At 44.9% G+C, this 27,953-nt stretch overlaps 1 protein-coding gene across 3 annotated transcripts in view; it reads right to left on the bottom strand.

Moving 5' to 3' along the window:
* dnai4 (dynein axonemal intermediate chain 4) overlaps positions 1 to 27,953 on the bottom strand; it is a 172,634-nt gene that overhangs the window by 52,170 nt on the left and 92,511 nt on the right. For all 3 annotated transcript variants that reach the window (XM_070886135.1, XM_070886137.1, XM_070886136.1), the window contains exons 7-10: positions 17,140 to 17,307; positions 10,136 to 10,330; positions 7,727 to 7,881; positions 2,546 to 2,632 (exon numbers count right to left, since the gene is read on the bottom strand). In XM_070886135.1, the coding sequence (XP_070742236.1) occupies positions 2,546 to 2,632; positions 7,727 to 7,881; positions 10,136 to 10,330; positions 17,140 to 17,307 (605 nt within the window). The remainder of the gene's footprint in view (positions 1 to 2,545; positions 2,633 to 7,726; positions 7,882 to 10,135; positions 10,331 to 17,139; positions 17,308 to 27,953) is intronic.

Genomic DNA, 27,953 nt, shown 5'->3' with positions numbered 1-27,953 from the left:
AGCTCTGAGGCTGGAAGGACCAGCTGTAGACTGCACCACCTCAGCATAGGCGGCAACAGACTGGGCTGGCTGGATGATAGGCAGCAAAAAAGGCAATGGCAGAGTGGCAGTGGTGGTATCAGGAATGCTGTCATCCTGAGAGAGGACAGCAGGTTCCTGTTCCATTGACCTCAGAATCCCTAGCAATCTATTGGAGATTGCTGGCCTGCTGCGACACCTTGAAAGCCTCAGTCGACGGTGGTAGACCCAGCAATGATGGCAGCAGTCAGAGCTTACGTGACATCAAGCTGAGACCGCATGAGAGCAGTCTGATATTGGATGCCACCAAGCACAGGCTACATTATGGCACTAAGATGTTGCGTTGCTTCCACCTGTGCTGCAATGGAAGCTGCCAGATCGTCCATCACACATGGAATCAGGTCTAGGTCGCCACGGTCTCTCTGGGAGTCTACCGTCCTTTACAGACTGGAAACGATAGGCTCCATGGTGTGCGCAGAGCCTTGTGCAATGTTGGAGGTGGACTCCTAAATGCTCCTTATCATTGTCGAGAGGCTCTTGGGCACCCTTGCCATTGCACCTATAATCTCCGTGTGCATGCCCATCACCCTTCTTCTAAACACCTCCCCATCGAGGTCCTCATCTGAGTCCTGTGCAGCAGAACTTGGGCGAACTCACCCTCTGGGCAGCTGGCCCCAAAGCTACCCATTCCCACTGGCCTTACTGCAGCCCACTCATCCCCGGTGTCTCACCCTGTGCAGATCCCTTCTCTTCTCCCGCCTCACTACGGTGCCCTCAGGGACAGGCTGCTCAGGTGCTTGCTGATTATCTGAAAGCATAAAGGCACAAGAGTCGGGTTAAGGTGATGGGAGGGGGGCAGGGAGAAATACATGCATACCGCATGATTAGCTGGAAAGTGGGGTGAGAGGGAAGTGGGATGTGAGGAGAAGGAGTAGGGATGATCATACCGTTGTTGTCCCAAGGGGGCCAACGCGCCGGGGGCCACGGCGCCCACCACCTGCCGCCCAGCGCAGACAGTGGTTGGGTGTCGGCTTGTCCCATGTCTGTGTGCTCCTGCTACCTCCTGTTGTGAGCCACCTTGCCTGCAAGAGAAAGAAAAGTGTTTGGGTGATATGCCTGCCATAGTTGAATAGCTGTCAATGTGTGCAAGGTGTGAGATGTGGATAGGTAGAGATTGTTGGTGGGTGAGTGCTGGGGGTGTGGTGCTTTGTGTGAAGTCTGTGGTACAGATGGTGGTATGTATCATTTGTTGAAGCATTCACTCACCCTGACCACCCGAATGAGGTTGTTAAATTTCTTCCTGCGGTGTGTGTGGGTCCTGGGGACTACAGTGCGGCTTGAGACATGCTGCACTATCTCCCTCCACATGATATAGAAGACTTGCCTCCTGCCACTTACCAGGTGGAGCAACACCCTCCGTCTCTCCACAGTGAACACCAATGCTTGATCACAAACTCTGTGGGCTCTCCCCCGAGGCCCGGATCTGCCATGAGTACAGCTGCTTCAGTCCTCCAGCTCTTTCTCCTTGACCTGCAGCTTGCTGATGCAGCTGCACAGCATTGCTTGTTGCTGTTTTGGATCTGCAGAAAATGAGTGCAGAAGCCAAGAATGGGTGAGCATCACCCCTTAGGATTAAGAAGACAAAGAAGCGGGTGAAAGGTTCTTGCTGTGTGGTGCTTCACAGAGATACCAGGGAGACAATGTAATAATCCAGTGTGAAGGGTTTAAAGGTATGTTTAGCAGCCTGCTTGTGATGGGCAAGAAGATAGTAAATGAGGGTAAGGCTAGCAGTTGAGGTGTGTGTGCCAAGTGGCATGGAAGAGGTAAAGAAAGACATATGGAGTTATGAGGCTGTTAAAGTGGAGGAAGGGGTTTTAAGGTTGTGCATGCATGTAATTGCTGCAAGGAGAGCTGGGTAGCCAGTTAGTTGTGGCACTGTTGCTTTAAGAGGGTGAAGAGTATGCTAGTGCCCAGGTTGACAAGGAAGAAAAGGGAGAGATGTGCCATGTGTTACCTAGCCTGCCTGTTGAGGATGTGGAACTTTTGACGACACTGTTCTGCAGTTCTGGAGGTGAAGGAATTGGCAATCAATGCCAGTGCCACCCTCCTCAAGCTGGCATTGTGATAATTCTGTGTGACATGTATTGTCCACACCCAAGGGGTACAGATCATGCTTGACTGGTCATATTTCTGTACAAGTGTAATAAAAATATTGCTAAGACCTGCAGTGAAAGAGCCAAACACTGTTGCTCTCTCACCTGTTTGTATCCAGTCTGTTGCTGAAGAGTACAAGTTGAACTGTATTTTAAAGGCTGTACCGAGGTTTCCAGACCGTACAACTGCTTGCAATAGCTGTACTTCGGTTTTACAGCATTAATGCCGCCAATGGATGCAAAATGTTTTTTTTAAAAAGGAGTAAGTCATTTCGAGGAAATTCTAGGCGCCATTAAAATTTTGCATTCAGTGGAGTTTCAATTGGGTTTGAACAATTAGCTGCAAATTTTAATTATGCCCTTGTTCAACTTACCATAGGATTTTTCAGTGACCAACAGCAAATCAATCCTCCTCTCTGTTCCTTGTATCCAAATTGCCCATAACCCACTGCCAGGAGGTCCTGTATGTCAACACAACAAAATCATTTACTCTCTTCACAATATATATTTATAATGAAGTTATTCTAAAAATTAACATTATAAATAAGTAAAGTGACTGAACAAAATACTTCAACGAAAGCAAAATACTGCAAATCCTGGAAATCTGAAATAAAAACAAAATGCTGGAATACTCAGCAGGTCAGGCAGCATCTGTGAAACACTGAGTCCAACAATTTCAGAACATAACCTGTGCCCCTATTTTTTCGGATAGCAGCTGTTGCTGATGATTCCTATATTCCCATTTACACTTTCTCCAGACCAATCTTTTGTTTCTTTACTTGTCCCACTACCATCTCCTTTCGCCTTGCACCATCATCTCCTCGTCATTTAATCTCTCCTGCCTTTCACCCTATCACAGACCTTCCCTTTTGTTCTTTCCTCCCCTCCCCCTTTCTCTGGCTCTGTACTTGCTTAAAACCTGTTACATTTCTAACCTTTCCCAGTTCTGATGCAACGTCATCGACCTAAAATGGCAACTCTGTTCCTCTCTCCAGAGGCTGCCCGACCTGCTGAGTAGTTCCAAAATACTTCAACAGTTGTCTATTCAGTGTCAATTTACTAGAGGTTCAGTCCACTAACCTGCAGTTTGATAATGCAGTGGCAAAATAAAAACTTCAATAACAAATCAATGCAATCATCAGAACTCACATTCTATTGAACAGTTAAAAGTACAACTCTTACAACATGAATACCAGTTAACCCTTTTTGTTTTATAAATGAATCGAATTACTTAACAGGGATTTGATCTTTTCAGATCAGTTTGATGTATTCTCAATTATTTTCTGAAATATTAGTTTAGTAATGCTGTTAAGTCCATTTCAAAGGGTGACTTAAAGAAGCACAAAAGACAACAAATGTAGAAATAATGAGAAAATAGTTTGCCACTTTTAAATTCAATGACAAGTGGATTATAATACAGTGGGGTATTATGAGTGAACTACTATGGCCTAGAAATTCGATTGCACGTGCCCATTTGTCAAGTGTAAAACAGGTGCTTAAGGGTCCAATATAGCGGGCGGTGCAAGCTCGTCTCGTGCCAGAAGTCTGCCGCCCACCATATTGGATCAAGCTGTTCCTTCCATAGGTGCATACCGGAATGATTCAGGTAGTTCATTGTAATACTTAAACAACCACTTGTATTTAGATAGCGCCTTTAACGTAGTAAAAGGTCCCAAGGTGCTTCACAGGAGTGTTATAGGACAAAATTTGACATGAGCCACATAAGGGGAAATTAGGGCAGATGCTTGGTCAAAGAGGTAGGTTTTAAGGGACGTGTTAAAGGACGAAAGAGGGTAGAGAGGCGGAGAGGTTTAGGCAGGGAATTTCAGAACTTAGGGCCTAGGTAGCTGAAGGCACGGCCACCAATGAGCAATTAAAATCTGGGCTGCTCAAGAGGCCAGAATTATAGGAGAGCAATATCTTGGGGGGGGGGCGGGGGGGGGGGGTTTGTGGGGCTTGAGGAGATTACAGAGATAGGGAGGGGCGAGGCCATGGAGGGATTTGAAATTAAGGATGAGAAATTTAAAATCAAGGCATTACTTAACTGGGTGCCAATGTAGGTCAGCGAGCATAGGGGTGATGGGTGACCAGGACTTGGTGTAAGTTAGGACACAGGCAACCGAGTTAGGAAACCGAGTTTTGGATGACCTCAAGTTTACGCAGGGTAGAATGTGGGAGGCCAGCCAGGAGTGCATTGGAATAATCAAGTCTGGAGGTAACAAAGGCATAGATGAGGGTTTCGGCAGCAGATGAGCTGAGGCAGGGACAAAGCCGGGCGATGTTAAGGAGGTGGAAAATGGTGATCTTGGTTATGGTGTGGATATGTGGTCGGATGCTTAGTTCAAGGTCAAATATGACACCAAGGTTGCAAACAGTCTGGCTCAGCCTTAGACAAATGCTAGGGAGAGGGATGCAAGGGTCGCTGAATGGAGTTTGTGGCGGGAACAGAAGACTATGGCTTTGGTCTTCCCAATATCTAAATTGGTGTCCTACGCTGATTGTAGGATCATTTGTGAAATTGGTCTGCCCCCACACCTGACGCACAATCTAATAAATTCACCCAGCAACTCATAGTGCTAACAGCCAGCAAGGACCCTGCAGGAGTGCTATCTAAAGCATACAGGTTGCTAGTTTGTCCTCTTATGCCTGAAATTAAAGAGAGGGACAAGGGTTAGCTTTTTCGTGTGAGAGCATAGAGAGATAAATTGCTACTAAAACAGCTGCATTTGTCATGTGGCGTGTGTAGAGTGAGAAACCCAACATAATTGTGGGAGCACCTTCAGCACACAGACTGCAGCGGTTCAAGAAGAAGGTCGACCACCACCTTCTCAAGGGCAACTAGGGATGGGTAATAAATGCTAGGTTTGCCAGCAATACCCACATTCTGTGAATGAATTAACAAAAGATGGCAGTTACAAGAGAAAAAGTTGATGGGGTATAAAGAGACCCGGCACAGCATCTCCTCCAGCGTGGTCACTCTTCAAATGGGAAGAGGGTGTCTGCTGTCTCATGTTGTGTGCGACCTTCTCCTGCAGGGAAGAAGGGAGTGTGTTAGTAGCAGCCTTGTGAGCTCTTTTGAGATTGTGCTGGTCATGGTTGAAAGTGAAGATGTTGTGTGCAAGATGTGAAGTGTGGGGAAGTAAGGATTGCAATAGTGGTGAGAGTAGGAGGTGCAGTGTCTAAGTAGGGGGAGAAAGAGGTGGAGTAAAATGTGGTGCAGTGACCATAGGAGAGCGAATGAAAGCGCGGGAGGGGACTGTTGTGAGTAGTGGAGCTACAGGTGGTGCAGGTGTGAGGAGGGAGTAGTTGAAGTGAGCAGTAGGATTCTTACCTTGACAACTCTGCTGACATCATTAACTTTCTTTCAGCTTTGTAGCTACGTCCTGGGAGCTAAGCTTCTTGATTTGACCTCCTCAGTGACCTCTTCTCACTGGTGATGGGGGGGGTTGGCTGGACAGAATTTTGAAGGGGAACATGATCTCCCTCCTCTGCCGTCTGAATCAGGGCCTCCAAAACACCATCAAAGAACCTGGGGGCCCATCCTACATTTCTCTTTTCACAAGCATTCCTTCCTGTCAGCACCTTTCCTTGCAAGGGGTTCTCTCTTATTTGGAAGGAGGAGAGAGCATGCCAGGAGATCTCAGAGATGCCGTAATCATGACCATCTTCAAAAATGGGACAAGTTTGACTGCAGCAAGTACAGAGGAATCTCCCTGCTGTCGGCCACTGGGAAAGTCATCACAAGAATTCTCAATTGTCTTCTCCATGAAGAGCTCCTCCCAGAGTCACAATGCAGATTCTGTCCACCAAGGGGTACCATGGATATGATCTTCACTGCATGACAACTACAAGAGAAATGCAGGGAACAGCACTATGGCTTTCTTTCACCTCACAAAGGCCTTTGACACTGTTAACCGTGAGGGACTATGAAGCGTCCTCCTCAGTTTCGGCTGCCTCAAAAAGGTTGTCACCGGCCTCCGTCTGCTCCATGATGACATGCAAGTGGTGATCCTGTCCAACGGATCCACCACAGACCCAATCCACATCTGGACCGGGATCAAGTAGAGCTGCGTCATCACACCAACATTCTTCTCGATCTTCCTTGCTGCAGTGCTCCATCTCATGATCAACAAACTGGAGTGGAACTAAACTATAGAACCAATGGGAACCTGTTCAACCTACGTCACCTCCAGGCTAGATCCAAGGTCGGCCCATTCTCTGTCATCAAACTATAGCACGCCGACGACGCTTATGTCTGCGCACACTCAGAGGCCGAGCTCCAAGCCATCGTCAACACCTTCACCGGTAGGCGTACACAAGCATGGGCCTTACGGTAAACATCCGTAAGGCAAAGGTCCTCCACCAACCTGACCTCACCACACAGCACTGCCCGCCAGTCATCAAAATCCACAGCTCGGCCTTGGACAATGTGGACCATTTTCCATACCTCGGGAGTCTACTATCAGCAAGAGCAGACATCGATGACTAGGTCCAACACCGCCTCCAGTGTGCCAGCGCAGCCTTCGGTCGCCTGAGGAAGAGAGTGTTTGAAGACAAGAACCTCAAATCTGGCACCAAGCTCAAGGTCTACAGGGCAGTAGTGATACCTGCCCTCCTATATGGCTCAGAGACATGGACTATATACAGCAGACACCTTAAAGCACTGGAGAAGTATCACCAGCACTGCCTCCGCAAGATCCTGCAAATCCACTGGAAGAATAGACGCACCAACGTCAGAGTTCTCACCCAGGCCAACATCCCCAGCATCGAAGCACTGACCACACTTGACCAGCTCCGTTGGGCAGGCCACATTGTCCGCATGCCCGACACGAGACTCCCTAAGCAAGTGCTCTACTCGAAACCCCTACACAACAAGTGAGCCCCAGGTGGGCAGAGGAAACGCTTCAAGGACACCCTCAAAGCCTCGTTGATAGTGTAACATCCCCACCGGCACCTGGGAATCCCTGGTCCAAGACCGCCCAATGAGGAGGAAGAGCATCCAGGAAGGCGCTGAGCACCTCAAGTCTCGTCGCCGAGAGCATGCAGAAACCAAGCGCAGACAGAGGAAGGAGCGTGCATCAAACCAGGCTCCCCATCCACCCTTTCCTTCAACCAGTGTCTGCTCCATCTGTTACAGAGACTGTAATTTCCGCATTGGACTGTACAGCCACCTGAGAACTCATTTTTAGAGTGGAAGTTAGTCTTCCTCGATTTCGAGGGACTGCCTATGATGATGATTTTAAGCGGGGCAGGCTGCCTTTAAGTGAATTCCCCCTCCCCCCACTCCCAAATGGCACATAGCCAATAAGCAGTGTGAGTAGTGCTGGCTGCACGGTTGACCCATTATAACGAGCTGCCAGCAACAATTTCACATGGTCCCCATGTCCACGTAAATAGGCGCGCGCAATGCGCGTCCTGCCCCTGCAGCCCGTTTTCTGGCACGATCGAATTTCTAGGTCATCATTTTAACACATCTATTACATCCATTTAACACCATTTCTGCATTAGTTAAATTTAGTAACGATTTATTTTGTTGTCGTCCTAGGTTTGCTCACCAAGTTGTGTTTGTTCCAGACCATACAGCTAACATTGCGTCCCTTGGTGAGACTACAGGTAAAAGACCAGAGCGGTTGTAATTTTGGACTCATGATTTCCAACAACGTTATGGTGTCTATCACCTCTTCCTCACAGTTAGATGTTTCATTTGGATCTAGGTAATAGCGAGAGTTAAATATTAGGATACAGTAGACGTTTCCTAATGAGAAAATAAAAAAAATGTGAATGCTGAAAATCTGAATTTTAAAACATGTGGGTAATGCATAGAAGGTCACTCAGCATCTCAGGTGGAACCTTTCATCAGAGCAGTTCTAATGAGGGGTCACACCTGAAACAGTAACCTAGTTTAAGATGCTTCATTAAGATGATTCCCAGTATTTTCTTATTTCCTTTCTTAATTGACTCTTTGGGAGCACTACTTTTGAAATCTGCTTCGACTCCCGAAATGATGGCCCTGAATTTGTGGTCAGAGGCTTCCCACAGGGAAATGCCTCCAATCTGCAAATAAAATGCCTGTGCACCTGGTGTTCTGGGAGGTACGGAGATTCGCTGTCCTGGGCCTCTCCAGATACCCGCGGGTAGAGGCCCATGTATCTCAGCGGCGCACGCAAGAATCAGAAGATTCTTGACAGATTGCATGTTGTGGGTTTTTACGCATGCGCTTCGCGTGTGAAAACCCAGAGCTTGCGCAGCCCCTACGGGTGCGCGGGGCCGCAAATTACAGCCCGACGTGATGCACCATATGATGCTTTCAGATTCACGCCCAACGACGCCAGCTGTTTCAATTTTCTACCAGTTATTTAATTTTTGTTACAACATAATTTCTGAAAGGCCATTGTTATGAAAGCACAAATCAATTAGTTTGACAATTATGTTCTATGGTCCTCCACTATGCTGTGTAACTGCATCACAGTGCAACAACTCTATCAAGGAGCACCCAGCAGCCTTCTACCATGGTAAGCCCCAGAGTGAAATTTATGGAATAAACAGTTCAATTATGTTTATACAGTTAGAACTGAAGTAACAGATTTTTTTTCTCTTTTATTTACAGGCTTAAACAATTAAATAAATCTTTTCATGCTGTTCATTTCACCAAAATTTTCTTTAACTTTACACACAAAGGAAAATAAATCCCAGATTGCACGTTTCTCTAGAAACTTCAGGCTGCTAATTCCGTTGGAGCATAGTAGGCTGAGGAGAATAATATTGACAGGGTGACAATTGTTCCTTGAATTCAGATTTATCTAACCAAATAAAATTGGGCAATGCAAGAGAGGCAGAATTAAAAAAATTGTTTTATAATAAGTAGGGAAAGTTTAGAATAAGCAGCATTGAGTAGAATACCAAGCTAAAAACATAAAACCATTCATTTTTTGGTTTCAAATTTATTGGAATGACTTGATTATTGGCATTTAATCAAAACCCTCCATGGCCTCGCTCCTCCCTTTGCACTCTCCTCCAGCCCTACAATCCTCCGAGATCTCTGCACCCCTCCAATTCTGGCCTCTTGCACATCTGCGATTTTAATCACTCTAAGGTGGCCGTAAGCTCTAGGATTCCCTCTCTAAACTTCTCCGCCTCTCTTTCTTCCTTTAAGACGCTCCTTAAAATCTACCTCTTTGACCAAGCTTTTTGTCACCTGTCCTAATATCTCCTTATGTGGCTCAGTGTCTAATTTTGTTTGGTAATGCTCCTGTGAAGCGCCTTGGAACATTTTACTATGTTAAAGGTGCTATATAAATGCAAATTGTTGTTGTTATATATATATATTGAAAGCAAGTACATAAACTCTCGTTCAGTGGGAAAGTGCTTCGGTTATCTACAAGTTTAAGAAATTTCTATAGTCATTCCTTATCGTAATGCATTATAACATATCTGCCTGGACTGCTTTTTTTACAAATAAAATACAGACCTAATTTTAACTCTGGCTGTAACTCATTTATGTACAAAATTCTGTGATTGTTTAAATCATGTCATTTGTTTGTGCCCAGATTGCACGTCTCTCTGGAGACTCCAGGCCGCTAATTCCACTGGAGCATAGTAGACGGAGGAGATTTAATAAAGGTTTTTAAAATTATGATGGGTTTTGCTAGTGTTGCAGAATCAGTGTTGAGTGGTCATGAATTTAAAATCGTCATTAAGAGAGGTGAGAAGAGAGGACAGGAGAAAATTCATTATAAGAGTTGTTTGAACATTGAAGTATTTAAGGCAGAGGCCACTGCACCTTTCAAGGGAAGACCAGATAAACATTTGAAGTACAGGATGAAACAGAGCTAGGAAATAGAGCAGGTTGTGGGATTAGTTTTGGCTTGCTTGAGCAAAGAGCTGGCAGACATGATGAGGTGAATGACCTCTTTCCTTGTTGTAGATTTCTACGCTTTTACGGTCCTTAAACAGTTATAACTTACCAGGTAATATTGGTAGTTGTCGATAAGCAGCAAGTTTCGGCTGGAAAATGTTCTCCATAATGACACGTTCCATAATGAATAAATCTTGCTTTAGTTTCTCATTTTTCAGGAGTTCTTCTGGGTCATGATCTAATTCTTCAATCCCTTGGACAGTGATAATACTGTCCGACTCCCCCGAAGAGGTGGATCGACTTTCTGTAATCACAGCAGATTTTTAATTGTCAAACTATAATTTTTAATATACAGTACATAATTATTTTTTTTAAAACCTTTTAAAAAATGTAGTAGACAGATCGGTTCAGTCACTGGCCGCGGTGCTTCATGCAATGTGCCTGGTCCTCTGTCCCTTCTCCAGCTCATCCATAATAATCAAGAAGAGGGGAATGGCCAGTGACTAGGTCATTAAAATGCTTTCACCTTTCTAACATGTAGAAAGAGGTGGTGGTCTTGAAAGTAATTGCCTTCAGACACTAATAGGACTCTGGATGGCAAGACTGGCAACAAAAGACTACCAACATTGAGAGAATAGGAAAGCAAACTCTTAAGGACATTTTCCAGACTGGGATGAGGCCCCACAGCTCTAATGGTCATTTTCTGACCTTCCAGGCTGAATTATGTGAGGGCCATAAACCATGTAAATATCAGATCACCCATGTCATTATTTTTCAGTCTAACTGGCTGCAGCACAAATAATGGCATAAATCCAGCAGATTAGCAGTCGCCGTTCACTGCAATGGTGGACTGAGCGTCAATAGCAAACTTTTATCAGTTTATCCGAGACTATCAGTAAAGTGGCGCAAATGTCCCAGCAAATTAAGGCGCAGCGCACATAATGGTATAACTCACTTAATTCATTATTTCCAGGAACTTTTATAGATGGCGTATGCTGTTAAGGCTATGGTGAGATTTCCAGTGAATCCAGGTCCAATTTCTCAGTAATCTGCCACAAATTACATTCAAGTAATGTAGTAATGATGAACTATAAAATCACAAGTTTTGCTTATAAAATTTTCTTCTTCTTCTTAGGCAGTCCCTTGGAGTCGAAGATGACTTGCTTCCACACTAATAGGAGTTCTCAGGTGATTGATGAGTCCAATGCGGGACCTACAGTCTCTATTGCAGGTGGGGCAGGCGATGGTTGAAGAGACGGATGGGTGGGGTGCTTGGGTTGTCGTGTGCTCCTTCCACTTGGCTTCCACTTGCTCCAGCGAAGAGACTCGAGGTGTTCGGTGCCTTCCTGGATACTTCGCCTTCACTTTGAGCGGTCTTGAACCAAGGATTCCCAGGTGTTGGTGGGGATGTTGCACTTTTTCAAGGAGGCTTTGAAGGTGTCCTTGAAGTGTTTCCTCTGCTCACCTGGGACTTGCATGCCGTGTCGGAGCTCTGAGTAGAGCGCTTGTTTTGGGAGTCTAGTATCGGGCCTGCAGACGATGTGGCCCGTCCATTGGAGCTGATCATTGCTTCAAATGCTGGAGATGTTGGCCTGAGTGAGAATACTGATGTTGGTGCACCTATCCTACTAATGGATTTGCAGGATTTTGCAGAGGCAACGTTGGTGGTACTTCTCCAGTGCTTTGAGGTGCCTGCTGTACTTAGTCCATGTCTCTGAAGCATATGGGAGGGCGTGTATCACTACTGCTCTGTAGACCATAAGCTTGGTGCCGGGTTTGAGGTCCTGGTCTTCAAACACTCTTCTTCAGGCGACCGAAGGCTGCACTGGTACACTGAAGGCGCTGTTGGACTTCGGCATCGATGTCTGCCCTTGGTGACTGTAGGCTCCTGAGGTATGGAAAATGGTCCACGTTGTCCAAGGCCTCATCATGGATCTTGATAATCGGGGGGCAGTACTGTGTGGCGGGAGCAGGTTGGTAGAGGACCTTTGTCTTACGGATGTTTAGTGTAAGACTCATACTCTCGTACGCTTCGGTAAAGGTGTTGACGATGGTTTGAAATTCGACCTCCGAATGTGCGCAAACACGAGCATTGTTTGCATACTGTAATTCAATGACAGAGGATGGGACAACCTTGGATCTGGATGGGAGGCGACGGAGGTTGAACAAATTCCCATCTGTTCTATAGATTAGCTCCACTCCAGCGAAGAGCTTTTTGAGGGTGAGATGGAGCATTGCAGCAAGGAAGATCGAGAAGAGCATTGGTGCGATGATACAGCCTTGCTTGACCCCGGTCCGCATGTGTATTGGGTCTGTGATGGATCCGTTGGTCAGTATCACGGCTTGCATGTCATCATGAAGCAGATAGAGGATGGTGACAAACTTTTGAGTGCAGCTGAATTTGAGGAGGACACTCCATAATCCCTCATGGTTGACAATGTCGAAGTCCTTTGAGAGGTCAAAGAAGGCCATGTACAGAGGTTGGTACCACTCCCTGCATTTCTCTTGAATTTGACACGCGGTGAAGATCATGTCTTAGTGGGCGGAATCCGCATTGCGACTCTGGGAGGAGCTCTTCGTCCACTGGGAAAAGGCGATTGAGGAGGATTCTTGCAATTACCTTTCCTGTGGCAGACAGCAGGGAAACTCCTCTGTAATTACCGCAATCGGACACGTACCGCATTCTTGAACTGAAAACAGCAACACAACTCGAGAGCAAGAAAGCAGCTCTTTAGACGAGGTCCAACTTAAAACTCGCGACCTAAAGAACAGATGGTGGTTGGAAAAAGCATAGGAGATCCAGCAACTAGTCGACAACCACAATGTGCGTGTATTTTTTAAGTGCAGTCAAGACCACCTACGGCCCAAGCACCCAAGGTCCTACCCCACTGAGGGCCAAGAATGGAGTGATACTCATTAAGGACAAACAGGCAGTCAGTGCCCGCTGGATAGGAGCACTTCGAAGATCTTCTTAACCGAGACTCTGTCTTCGACGCGAGTGTCCTCGACTCCATCCCGCAGCATGCTACCCACCACATCAGCACAAGTCCAGCCCGGCATGAGGTTGAAAAGACCATTCGACAACTGAAGAACAACAAGGACCTCAGGAGCAGATGGAATCCCTGCCAAAGCACTAAAGCATGGCGGAGAAGCATTATTGCCACAAATCCATGAACTAATTTCTCTTATTTGGAAGGAGGAGAGCATGCCAGTGGATCTCAGAAATACTGTAATCATGACCATCAAGAAAGGTGGCAAGTCTGAGTATTAAATTTTACAGACAACAACACAACAGGTCAGACTTAATTTCTTTTAGTGTATGAGATCTATCTCAGACAAAACATTTCTCCCCTCTTTTTTTCGATTCACTACTCCCCAGAAGTTCAATAGATAACTGAGAATGCCAGCCACTGCTTCTGCCAGGTGGTGCTGGTTTTTGCAGCATATGCACAGAGCTCCACTTACTGGTTGCCAAAAGTTGGTTAAATGTTGGAGGAAGTTGATGAGATCACTGGCTGTCTGCTAACCTTATAAAGATTCAAAATTAAGTTGAAGGGGTAGATTTTCTGCAGGGGGTCCCTACTGTAACTACAGTGGAAGATCTGCGAAGAACTGGAGATAAGTCATTCCTTTAGGGTTTTCGTCAATTTTACAACAATGTTACGGCGGATGATTGGGAGTATCCGTACAAAAATTACTGGTGGAATTCTTTAAGCTTGGCTTTGCACCAGACTGTGGTATGAGACTACTTCTTGATTTCCCTACAATCCAGTTAGATTGCCAATCTCAATCCCCAGTTCAACTACTTGTTTTGCATTGATGCATATCCAAAAGTGATTTGCATTGACAGGAAAATGGTATAACAGTAACTCATAGGTTTCCTTGTCTTTGTGGGTTTTTAAATAATTAAGCCCTAAATAAAAAATGGTGCATTATATTATAGAAACGAAATGGTGGCTGACTGGGAGTAATTATAATGAAAATAATCTCATATCATGGTTCAGATGTAAACTAACTTTTCCACCTACACTGTCATAACCAGTTTATAATTCAGTTTGCTGTTTATAGAAGAATAGAAAATAGGTGCAGGAGTAGGCCATTCGGGCTTTTGAGCCTGCACCACCATTCAATATGATCATGGCTGATCATGCAACTTCAGTACCCCATTCCTGCCTTCTCTCCATACCCCTTGATCCCTTTAGCCGTAAGGGCCACATCTAATTCTCTTTTGAATATATCTAACAAACTGGCCTCAACAACTTTCTGTGGTAGAGAATTCCACAGGTTCACAATTCTCTGAGTGAGGAAGTTTCTCCTCATCTCGGTCCTAAATAGCTTACCCCTTATCCTTAGACTGTGACCCCTGGTTCTGGACTTCCCCAACATCGGGAACATTCTACCTGCATCTAACCTGTCCAATCCCGTCAGAATTTTATATGTTTCTATGAGGTCCCCTCTCATTCTTTTAAATTCCAGTGAATATAAGCCTAGTTGATCCAGTCTTTTTTCATATGTCAGTCCAGCCATCCCGGGAATCAGTCTGGTGAACCTTCGCTGCACTCCCTCAATAGCAAGAATGTCCTTCCTGATTAGGAGACCAAAACTGTACGCAATATTCAAGGTGTGGCCTCACCAAGGCCCTGTACAACTGCAGTAAGACCTCCCTGGTCCTATACTCAAATCCTCTCGCTATGAAGGCCAACATGCCATTTGCCAACTTTCAATGGCTGATGTACCATAACACCCAGGTCTCGTTGCACCTCCCCTTTTCCCAATCTGTCACCATTCAGATAATATTCTGCCTTCCTGTTTTTGCCACCAAAGTGGATAACCTCACATTTATCCACATTATACTGCATCTGCCAGGCATTTGTCCACTCACCTAACCTGCCCAAGTCACCCTGCAGCTTCTTAGCATCCTCCTCACAGCTCACACTGCCACCCAGCTTAGTGTCATCTGCAAACTTGGGAGATATTACATTCAATTCCTTCGTCTAAATCATTAATGTATATTGCAAATAGCTGGGGTCCCAGCACTGAACTTTGCGGTACCCCACCAGTCACTGCCTGCCATTCTGAAAAGGACCCGTTTATTCCTACTCTTTGCTTCCTGTCTGCCAACCAGCTGCCGTGAACATAAAAACTGACTGCAAAAGCTTCTATAGATATGTGAAGAGAAAAAATTAGTGAAGACAAACGTCAGTCAGATTCAGGTGAATTTATAATGGGGAACAAAGAAATGGCAGACCAGTTGAACAAATACTTTGGTGGTTCTGTCTTCATGAAGGAAGACACAAATAATCTTCCGGAAGTACTAGGGGACCAAGGGTCTAGTGAGAAGGAGAAACTGAAGGATATCCTTATTAGGCGAGAAATTGTGTTAGGGAAATTGATGGGATTGAAGGCCGATAAATCCCCGGGGCCTGATAGTCTGCATCCCAGAGTACTTAGAGAAGTGGCCCTAGAAATAATGGATGTATTGGTGATCATTTTCCAACAGTCCATCAACTCTGGATCAGTTCCTATGGACTGGAGGGTAGCTAATGTAACACCACTTTTTAAAAAAGGAGGGAGAGAGAAAACGGGTAATTATAATTATTAGCCTGACATCAGTAGTGGGGAAAATGTTGGAATCAATTATTAAAGATGAAATAACAGTGCATTTGGAAAGCAGTGACAGGATCGGTCCACGTCAGCATGGATTTATGAAAGGGAAATCATGCTTGACAAATCTTCTGGAGTTTTTTGAGGATGTAACTAAGAGTGGTCAAGGGAGAACCAGTGGATGTGGTGTATTTGGACTTTCAAAAGGCTTTTGACAAGGTTCCACACAAGAGATTGGCATGCAAAATTAAAGCACATGGTATTTAGGGTAATGTACTGACGTGGATAGAGAACTGGTTGGCAGACAGGAAGCAGAGAGTCGGGATAAACGGGTCCTTTTCAGAATGGCAGGCAGTGACTAGTGGGGTGCTGCAGAGCTCAGTGCTGGGACCCCAGCTCTTTACAATACACATTAATGATTTGGATGAAGGAATTGAGTGTAATATCTCCAAGTTTGCAGATGACACTAAACTGGGTGGTGATGTGAGCTGTGAGGAGGACGCTAAGAGGCTGCAGAGTGACTTGGACAGGTTAGGTGAGTGGGCAAATGCATGGCAGATGCAGTATAATATGGATAAATGTGAGATTATCCACTTTGGGGGCAAAAACACAAAGGCAGAATATTATCTGAATGGCGGCAGATTAGGAAAAGGGGAGGTGCAACGAGACCTAGGTGTCATGGTACATTAGTCATTGAAAGTTGCCATGCAGGTACAGCAGACGGTGAAGAAGGCAAATGGTATATTGGCCTTCATAGCTAGGGAATTTGAGTATAGGAGCAGGGAGGTCTTACTGCAGTTGTACAGGGCCTTGGTGAGGCCTCACCTGGAATATGTCTTCAGTTTTGGTCTCCTAATCTGAGGAAGGACATTCTTTCTATTGAGGGAGTGCAGCGAAGGTTCACCAGACTGATTCCCGGGATGGCTGGACTGATATATGAGGAGAGACTGGATCGACTGGGCCTTTATTCACTGGAGTTTCGAAGGATGAAAGGGGACCTCATAGAAACATATAAAATTCTGACAGGACTGGATGCAGGAAGAATGTTCCCAATGGTGGGGAAGTCCAGAACGAGGGGACACAGTCTAAGGATAAGGAGTAAGCTATTTAGGACTGAGATGAGGAGAAACTTCTTCACTCAGAGAGTTGTTAACCTGTGGAATTCCCTGCCGTGGAGAGTTGTTGATGCCAGTTCATTGGATATATTCAAGAGGGAGTTATATATGGCCCTTACGGTTAAAGGGATCAAGGGGTATGGAGAGAAAGCAGGAAAGGTGTACTGAGGTGGATGATCAGCCATGATCTTATTGAATGGTGGTGCAGGCTCGAAGGGCCGAATGGCCTACTCCTGCACCTATTTCCTATGTTTCTATGTTTCACTAACCACGTCAATACATTACCCCCAATACCATGTGCTTTAATTTTGCACGCTAATCTCTTGTAGAAACAGTTTTGGTGTTGTTTTGAAATGATCTCTCTTCAGTAGACAGTACTATTTTAGATACTTACCTAACCCCATCGAACTTAGAGCTGATAAAGTTCGAAGGACAGTTTTGTCAAAATTAATTTGTGCCGGAGACAAATTATTTTGCTGCTTCAGTTGATCGGAGGAAGTATCTTCGTGCAATTCCCCTTGTTTAAAGCTATCGTACATGTCCCATGTTGTTGCCATAACACCTAGAAAGCAAAAAGAACAAGCAGTAATAGTTTTTCAAGCTTTTATTTGGATATTTCAACTAGTTTTTCTAACTGTGGCAAGAGTTTTTAGCCTCCAGCAGAAATAATGGGGGGATTATTTTAACTGGGAGAGGGTTTTAGCATGAGTGGGAGGGTGCGGGGTGAGCGACAAACCCACCCAATTGCATCAGTTTGAAGCCCAGACTAGTTTAATTTCCAGATCTCATTTGTATATGATTGACGACTGCCCACCTGATCACATTGGGAATGGGCAGCCTGTCCACTTTCTGGACAGAATTTCCAATGGTACTCCAGAAGCCTATTTAAAATGTGAATGTACCTCTTGAAGGGAGGTTGCATTCATTTTTAGCAAATTTGTTTTGTGAGCAAAGAAAGGCTGCACTCTGAATTCAATGCAGATGGTGAGGTTGGCGGCTTATCTGAGCATGGTCTGACTATTACTTGTACCCTTTCATGTATCTCAAAAAAAATCGCACATTCACCCAGCTTGATAACTTCAAGCTGCATTGTGAAGCCTCACACCTGCTACTATCTAGCCTGTTAGTGCCCTGCAAATTCTTGTTTCTTTATTCTTTCCTCTAGGTAATTTTCAGCAGCAAGACTGTCCTGAAGATACTTCAGAAGAGGATTGTCCTCGTGAGGAAACACCGTCACATGATCTAATCCTCCCAAGCACCAGCACAGAGATTCGTTAGACTGTGAGTTAGAGGGGTCTGCACTTGGTGAACCAACTAGGACAAGTGAGCAGATAGTGGTGCCAAGGACAGCCCAGGAGACAAATCACTGGAGGACAAAGTCATCTCCCAGCTTTCCTCACCATGACAGAGATACTGACCTCAGGGGTCGAACCTTGAAAAGAAAACTGCTTTCATCTGGCGGGTACCTCAGCCACCTAAAATAAAGTGTGCGGTTAAAATGGCAGTGGGTAGGAATTGAGCGAGAACACAGCGGTAAGTACGCAACCCATTTTAACTGTGTGCCCACCCCATTTTTTGAACCAGTAGGGTTTTTAAATGAGAAAATGACTGCTTTCATAGTCATTTTATAGTGCTAGCCCACGAATGATCAGTATTACTGAAATCAGTATCACAACTTGCCATGGTTGGACTTTGTTTTAAAACCTATGAGTCAATCATCCATAGCATTAAGACCAAGTGCAGTATTCAGGTTAAGTAGGGTTAGAGAGCAGGGATATAACGGGATCAAGGCGATGGAGGGGAAAGGAGTAGGAGGTGGTGGAACGAGGGAGAAGAAGGGAGGTGGAGGAAGAGAGGGGTGGGCAGTGATAGAGGAGGAAGAAGGAGTGATGGGGAAATGGAAACATTGGAAGGGTGGGGAGAAAGAATGCTTCACATTCTGCTTTGCTGCTCATCAAACACTCAGCAGGTGGGTCTTGGCATTAGTGGACTAGCATACCCTTGGAGGGCCAGGTGGACTCCTGGTGTGAGGATGAAGAAAAAATTGGGTCGACCAGTGGTCAGTGAAGAAGTTAGAGCAACAGCAACTTGCATTCATATAGCACCTTTAACATCGTAAAAGTCCCAAGGCGCTTCACAGGAACGTTAACAGACAAGATTTGGCACCGAACCTCATAAGGAGATATTAGGACAGGTGACCAAAAACCTGGTCAAAGAGGTAGGTTGTAATCAGTATTCCAAAGAGGGAGAGAGAGAGGTGGAGAGGTTTAGGGAGGGAATTCCAGAGCTTAGGGACTAGATAGTTGAAGGCATGGCTGCCAATGGTGGAGAAAAGGAAATCTGGGATGGACAATAGACCAAGTGATTCATTGGATGTGAAGCACTCAGCGACATACTAAGGATGTGATAAGATGTTCTATAAATTGTACTACATCTCATTTATATAAATTGGTTATACATAGGTTGCCAAACTAGGACTTGTATAGTAGATCCTAGGGCAAGTGCAAGGACATCAGATTTCTATGACGTCCAACCAGTCCCCATCCACCACCATCCTCCTCTGCCTGGCTGAACTTGTTCTCACATTGAACAACTTCTCCTTTGACTCCACTTACTTCATCCAAATAAAAGGCGTTGCTATGGGAACCCATATAGATCCTAGCTATGCCTGCTTTTTCATGGGATATGTGGACCATTCTTCATTCCAGTCCTACTCAGGTCCCGTCTCTCACCTCTTTTTCCGATACATTGATGACTGTATCGGTGTCGTTTCTTGCTCTCGCCCTGATCTGGAAAATCACCTTTATTTCCAATTTCCAGTTTTCCCTCATCTTCACATGGTCCATCTCTGACTCTTCCCTACATCGACTTCTCTGTCTCCATTTCTAGGGATAGGCTATCAACCAATATCCACTATAAGACCACTGACTCTCACAGCTACCTTGATTACACTTCCTCCAACCCAGCTCCCCATAAAGACTCTATTCCATTCTCCCAGTTTTGCTGTCTCCGTCGCATCGGTTCGGACAATGCCACCTTCCACACCAATGCATCGATATGTCTTCCTTTATCCTCAAATGAGGATTCCCCGCCACCGTGGTTGACAGGTCCCTCAACCAAGTCTGTTCTATTTCCCGCACTTCTGTTCTCACTCCTTCCCTTCCCTCCCAGAACCACGATAGGGTTCCCCTTGTCCTCACCTTTCACCCCACCAGCCTCCACTTTCAACGAATCATCCTCCACCATTTCTGCCACTTCTAGTGTGATTACACGAGCAACCATTTCTTCCCCTCCCCTCCCATTTCAGCGTTCCAAAGGAACTGTTTCTTTCACGACACCCTGATCCACTCCTCAATTCCCCCAACAACCCCTCCCCTTCCCACGGCACCTTCCCGTGCAAGCGCAGGAGGTGCAACACCTGCCCTTTTACCTCCTCTCTTCCAACCGTCCAGAGTTCCAAATACTCCTTCGAGGTGAAACAACGATTTACTTGTACTTCTTTCAATTTAGTATACTGCATTCGCTGCTTACAATGCGATCACCTGTACATTGTGGAGACCAAATGCAGATTAGATGACTGCTTTGCGGAACAACCTCCATTCAGGCTGCATGCGTAACCCCGACCGTCCAGTCACCTGTCACTTTAATTCTCTGCTCCACTCCCACTCTGACCTCTCTGTCCTCTGGCTTCCTACACTGTTCCAATGAAGCTTAACATAAGCGCAAGAAACAGCACCTCATCTTTCGATTAGATATTTTACAGCCTTCCGGACTCAACATTGAGTTCAACCTCCATTTTTTCTGACGACAGCTGATGCCAATTCTGCTATTCCCACTTACACCTCTTCTAGACCTATCTTTTGTTTCTTTACTTCTCCCACTGCCATCTCCTTCCACCCTGTCACAGACCTTCCCTTTTGTTCTGTCCTCCCCTTCCCGACTTTCCCTGCTTCTGGACTTGCTTAAAACCCGTTACATCTCTAACTTTTTCCAATTCTGACGAAAGGTCATCAACCTGAAACGTTAACTCTGTTTCTTTCTCCACAGATGCTGCCAGACCTGCTGAGTATTTCCAGCATTTTCTATTTTTATTTCAGATTTCCAGCATCTGCAATATTTTGCTTTTGTCATCAGATTTCTTTCGGTTTAGTAGTGGGAAGCCAGACCACTATACTGTGGTGACAAGAAAAGATCTTTCAACAGGGAACCGAGAGTGCAATCTTTAGGGTGCCAGAACCAATGCAGACCACCAATGCAAGTATCACCAAGGGCTGTCTGAGGTTGTGGGGGGGCAGACAATCTCAAAACAGACAGCTAAATTCCAGCTACAGCAGATGGTGATAATGACATTGGGAGCAGAACAGACTGGGGAGATTATTTGGCCTTGCTGAGGTAAAGCTTCTGAGCGAAGTATCAATGGGAGGCTTGTGAGCAGGTCAGCAAGAGATGTCACAGATGTGCAATGGAATAGTCAGATGGCTGAAAGTTTACAATGTTAACAATAAACTGGCTTTCCAATAAATCCTTGGCTGCTCCTAATTTTTTAGGTTTATTAGGTGTATTCTGCTCAAATAATGACATCACTGGATTAGATACAGATAAAAGGAGACAGTCATGCAATGTTAGTTCAGAAACAGCGCCGAAACATAACAACAAATTGCATTTATATAGTGCCTCGACGTAGTAAACTGTCCCAAAGTGCTTCGCAGGAGCGTTATTATACAAAATTTGACACCGGGCCACACAAGGTTTTAAGGAATGTCTTAAAGGAAGAAGGAGCAGTAGAAAGGAGAAGAAGTTTAGGGAGGGAAATCCAGAGTTTTGGGTCTCAGCAGATGAAGGCACGGCCACCAATGGTGGAGCGATTAAAATCAGGATGCGCAAGAGGCCAGAATTGGAAGAGGGCAATGATCTCGGAGGGTTGTAGGGTTGGAGGAGGTTATAGAGAGGGGTGAGGCCATGGAGGGATTTGAAAACAAGAATGTTTAAATTGAGGCATTGTTGAACCGGGAGCCAATGATCAGTGAGCACAGGAGTGATGGGTGAATGGGATTTGATGCAAGTTAGGATACAGGCAGCAGATAAGGTAATTACAGTGGAAACGCCCATCAGAGCATCACCTACAAATGCAATATGTATTGCAAGTACATGTGGACAATTTTAGAATGCATATTCCATAGAGATTAGGTGACATAGGAGTTTTCAATGTATTTTGAAATGGAATGCAGTGACCAATGTTCCCGTTAAGCCCTTAAAGGGACTATGCTCAGAAAAAAAAATAAAGGGAACATTGGCGGTGACCCACCCAGGGATTGTAATACTGTACATAAATTCTGCTTCCCTCACTGGTAAGGCATTCCATGTCCTAATAACCTTCTGCATGAAAATAATTATCCAAACCTCTGTCTTCATTCTTTTAGTGATGATCATAAGTTTATGTCCTTGAGTTACAGATTCAATGACCAGTGGAAATAGTTTGTCCCAATTATCTTATTGAAACCACTCATAATTTTGAATATCACTATCAGATCTCCTCTTAACTTTCGTTGTTCGAATGAAAAGTATCATATAGTCTTGCAGCACAGAAGGAGACCATTCGGCCAGTCATGCCCGTGCCACCTCTTTGAAAGAGTTGTCCAATTTAGTCCCACACCCCAGCTTTTTCTTCATAACCCTGCAATCAGGTCCTCTTCAAGTATTTGTTCAATTGCCTTTTAAAAATTACTATAGAATCTGATTCCACACTTTCAAGTAATGTGTTGTGTTCCAGATATTACAACTCTCTGTGAAGAAAATTTTCCTCATTTCCCCTCTATTTCTTTTGAAAATTATTTTAAATCTAGGGCTCGAAATTCATTATAGCCAAGGAATTGGTGTTGTTAGGACAAATCATGGTGAATTAGCGGCAGGCGAAAATACTCTAGACATCACGCAAAATTCGTCCTCGCTGTCAATAAAATGATTGGAGTCTTCAATCAAGTTGAAAAACCCAAGTTCATTGGTGTTACACTTAAAAGCTGGAACAATATCAGGTGAAGTCTAATCGCAACTCATGATTGCGACACGCTTTTTTCACTACTTAAAGGGGAGGTTCATTGATGCTGCAGCATTGTTGGCTGTGCAGCTGCCTCAACAACCATAAGAAGAAGGACAAGGAGAAGGAGCACATTTACAAATCCTCATGGCAGATTGCCACCCCAGGGAGAGAGCCTGCAGGTTTTCTCATGAAGCTTTGGAGGCATTGGTTGTAGCACTGGAGAGAAGGTGGGCAGTCCTGTACCCACCAACTGCCCTCGCCACAAATCTGCCGCACTATGTGGAGGGAGGTGGCACACCACATCACGGACTGCCTAGCTGGAAGCCCGATTGTACGGCTGCCTCCTCCCTCCCTCCTGTTCCTCGTCTTCTTCCTCCTCATGGTATCATCCTGGTAAACCTCCTCTTTACCCTCTCCAAGGTCTTGACATCCTTCCTAATGCTGGTGCCCAGGATTGTACACAATACTCCAGCTGAGGCCAAACCAGAGACTTGTAATAGTTTAGCATGGCTTTCTTGTTTTTGTATTCAATGCCCCTATTTACAAAGCCAAGTACCCGATATGCTTTCTTAACTGCCTTATTAACTTGACCCATCGCCTTCAAATATTTGTGAATATGCACCCCCAGGTCCCTCCCTCTGTTCTCACACCCCTCTCAAAATAGTACCATTTAGATTATACTGCCACTCCATGTTGTTTCTGCCAAAGTGCATCACTTCACACTTTTCCACATTAAGCTGCATCTTCCATGTGTCTGCCTATTTCAGCAGTCTGTCTATGTTCTCCTAAAGTCTGTTACTATCCTGCTCACTATTTACTACGTTACCAAGTTTTGTATTATCTGCAAACTTCAAAATTGTACTCATTATACCCAAGTCCATGTAATTTATATACAACAAGAACAGCAATGGTTGCAATACCGACCACTGGGGGACCCCACTGCATTACTTCTCCCCAGTATTGAAGCACTGACCACACTCGATCAGCTTCGCTGGGCAGGCCACATAGTTCGCATGCCAGATACGAGACTCCCTAAGCAAATGCTTTATGCGGAGCTCCTTCATGGCAAACGAGCCAAAGGAGGACAGCGGAAACGTTATAAGGACACCCTCAAAGCCTCCCTGGTAAAGTGCGACATCACCACTGACACCTGGGAGTCCCTGGCCGAAGACCACCCGAGGTGGAGAAAGTACATCCGGGAGGGCATTGAGCATGAAGAGGCCAAGCGCAGGCAGCGGAAGGAGCGCGCGGCAAACCAGCCCCACCGACCCCTTCCCTCGACGAATGTCTGTCCCACCTGTAACAGGGTCTCGTATGGACTGTTCAGCCATCAAAGAACTCACTTTGGGAGTGGAAGCAAGTCTTCCTCGATTCCGAGGGACTGCCTATGATGATGATGACTTCTCTCTAGTCAGAAAAATAAGCGTTCACCATTACTCTCTACCTCCTATTCCTTAGCCAAATTATGCACCCAAGTTACCACCATCCCTTTAATACCACGTGCTTCTATTTTACAAATAAGTCTGTTATAAGGTACTTTATCAAATGCCTTTTGAAAGTCCATATATACAACATCTACAAAAGAGCCCTAATTTCTCTAGCCTCTCTTAACTAAGCCTCTTATCCCTGGTATCATCTTAGTGATAGTCTATATGCACAACATCCACTGTGTTTCCTTTTATCAATAGACTTTTATTTCCTCAAAAAACGCTAATAAATTTGTCACATATGACTTGCCTTTTACAAATCCATGTCTTTCTAGATGAATTTTATCCCATATTATGGCCCCCAGAAACTTACCCATTACCGATATTGGACTGATTGGTCGATAGTTGCCTGCATTATCCCTTTTTGACTAGAGATGTTACATTGGCAACTCTACAGTCCTCTGGCACAACTTCCATACCAAGGATGTGTGAAAGTTTGTCGTCTGATGCTCAGCCATTTGCTCCCTGACTTCTTCAAGCATTTTAGGATGTCGTCAGAGGGCGGTGCCTTTTCCACTGAGTTTTACCAATTTTTTTCAGTACTACTTCCTTATTTAGGATATTCCTATCTAATTGCTCCAACTCCTCCTTTTGTAGCTTTTCATTCCCACTACTACACTCTTCTATGAAAAGCAAGGCAAAGTATTCATTTAGTATCACTGTCATTCCTTCATCCTTTATAGCATTTCCTTTTTTACCTCTAATTGGCTCTAGTCTTTCTTTAACTACATTTTTACTTTTCATGCTTATAAACTCCTTTATGTTAACTGTCAGTCTTTCTTCATACATCCACTTCGCTGTTCTAAGCAGTTTTGCTTCCCCCGTATATTTCCTGTATTTGGCTTGATTTTCTTTTGAGTCCAAATTTGTCATTTGCCTCTATATTGCAATATTTTCTAGGAGGGTAAGTTTTTCTGGAGGGCTGGTGTTCATTTGCAATGGTTGGGTGCTGAAAAGTTGGCTCTAATATAAAAAGCACCACTGGGAGGCATTTAAATTAGCTAGGAAAGGGAATATTATAGGTCATACCATGTGTTGTTTCTCTGGAACTGGGGAATGAATGGAAGCCAATAATAATAATAAAAATTGATAGATTTCAATTACAGGAAACAAGGGAGCTGAAATTATGCAGGGGTTCCACAGATCTCCCGTCAAAGATCCCAGAGACACTACAGAAATGAACGTTTCCCATGCATTACGACAGATTACTGATGAAACTCATGTGGAATCTCAGCCCCAAACTTACTTAGAGTGAACCATATAAGGCATGTAACTAATTCTTCGTTTTTAAAAAACTTTTTATTGCCTTTTTGTGGGTTTAATCCTTTTTGGGCCATTTTGAAGTGCAGCACTGATTTTTCATTTTTTGTCGGTACTTACCATTCAGGGGAATTGCCCTCTGACTGGAAACAGCACCATCCCCACCCCGTCCTGCATAGGATGGACATTTCTTTAGGAATTTATCTTGCCCTCAGAGTGCCCAAGGAAGTAAAGCATACACACAATGATCAAAACAGATTAAAGCACACATGTATTTGTTGTGCGAATATGAGTACTGAGATCACATTTCCAATGACGGTGTTTATTACTCATTTTTGATTGAATATTCAAAAATACCATTACCTACATCTGGATGTCCAATTAACCGCATGTAGCTAGTAGCTAATATTTTGGACAACACTGTTCTACAAATATGAGCAGAGACATGTGCATGTGCATGTGCAGTGGACAAAGGCTCAGCATACTTGCTCTTACCCAAGTATGCAGATAATGCCACAGTAACTTGGGCATGTCCAGCAAAGCTCTGTCTTTGCTACTTATGTTTTACGGGGAAATTCTCTCGGAACTTTGCCATCTCAAAAGTCAAGCATCCAAATTTTGCCCATTATTGGAACTACTCTTCAAATGGCAGTAAATGTTACAACTCTCTTTAACTACTGTACCACTGGCTTTTTCAGGACAAAACTGTGCAATTGGATGCAAAGCATCCCCTCAAGCTTTCATACCATCTCAAGCTGTGTCTGGTAACACCATTGCAGAATCTACAAGCTGCATTAGAAAGAAAATATAATAAATGATGCAAATGCCTCCACAAGGGTACAAATAGGCACATAGGGGGAAAAATGTGGGTCATTTGCAACCGGTTGGTGTCTCCGGGGGGGGGGGGGGGGGGGGGCGCTAACGGGGCACAAACGACTTTACACCCAGGCATGGCGCCACAACGAACTCCCACGAAATTCTGCGGGAGTTTAGTGGCGGCGCTAACCAAAAGCGCCCTGCTCCTACTGGTAGCACCCCAGGCCACTGTGCCGCGATGACATCATCACCATGCACAGCGACCCATTTTTGACCCGGAGCAAAAATTCGGTAGCTCCCTGTAAAAGCTGCCACAGGCGATGCCCACGACAGCTTTGCAGGGCATGTACCGGTCAGTAGGCCGCTTGTGGGGCGAAAATTGAAGGGGAGGTGCGGCAGGCAAAAATTTAAAAATGACCGACTTGCATCCTCCTTGATTGCAGATCGTGGGGTCTGTACCATGATCTTGCAGCCCGGCACTCTGCTTGTGTGCCGACTGCTGCCAATGCATCCCGCTCCCTGGTGGTCCAGCAATGCTCCGGTTCCCTCCCGCAGAGTCGACATGAAAGGGGAGAGCCCTGTCTTCCCACCAGCACTACGTGTCCCACCGCGTAGAGCTGGAAACTTTGCCTCTCTTTGTGCTGTGGTCCTGCCCCCGCAAAATATCGTGCTCCATTTCCTCCCGGGGGCTGTAAGCCCAATATAGCTTGTGGGGCGGGACTTCTGCGCCTGGCGCAGGAACTCCTGCCTCATGGGGCAGTACTGAATTTTCGACCAATAATACGAGGGCTAAAACAACTATTCCACAATCTGGACAGATCTGGAAAGTGTACTGTTATACAGTCTGAAAGGTCTCCAAGATGATAGTAGTGGGTTGTATGATGCATAATTAAGCTATCAACGAAGGAGTCCCATGAAGCATTGGGATGTTCCTACAGACAACTGGCAAATGCCCTTCAACAAATTTAATCTGTCCTAAGGGATTTATCACAAACTGTTAGCAAGCTGAAAATAGGAGAATTTCTTACTATCTCACTCTCAAAATACTACAGACCCTTGAGACCCTGTAAAAAATAAATTCCAGCTGTGAATGTAAAACTCGATTACAAAGAATTATCAATAACCTAAATATAATTTCCTTCCTCCTCTCATGAAGGTGCTAGAGTATAGGTTCACAGGTGTACAAGTGGGCAATGGGTGAGTCTAGACAGTGAGTAATACCAGGCTGCCTGATCCTGTCATTACCGAACAAAGGTTACTAAATATTATGATCAAAAATTATCTTTAAATACAGAACGTTTTATGTTTGACCGTCAAAATACTGATAAGGATAAATTCTTGCCCTTTATGGCTTTACAGTGAAATAATTAACAGTACATTTTATGAATTTTCACTTTCAGCACAGCTTCATGCTCAGGGGGCACAAAGCAGGGATTCAGGTGAGGACCTATTTCTTTTTAACATGGCAGCTGTTTTCTGCCATTTTCATATACATTTCCATTTAGACTCAACTTCTGTTTTTTTTAAACTTGTCCCATTACCATCACCTTTTGCCTTGCATCTTGCTTCACCCCTTGTCTCTTAGGGCCCGAACTTGGTAGCCTTACT

The sequence above is a fragment of the Pristiophorus japonicus genome, chromosome 8, assembly GCF_044704955.1.
Source record: "Pristiophorus japonicus isolate sPriJap1 chromosome 8, sPriJap1.hap1, whole genome shotgun sequence".
Classification (NCBI taxonomy): Eukaryota; Metazoa; Chordata; class Chondrichthyes; family Pristiophoridae; genus Pristiophorus; species Pristiophorus japonicus.
Note: the sequence above shows the minus strand (reverse complement) of the source record. Positions and strands in the feature narration are given on the sequence as shown.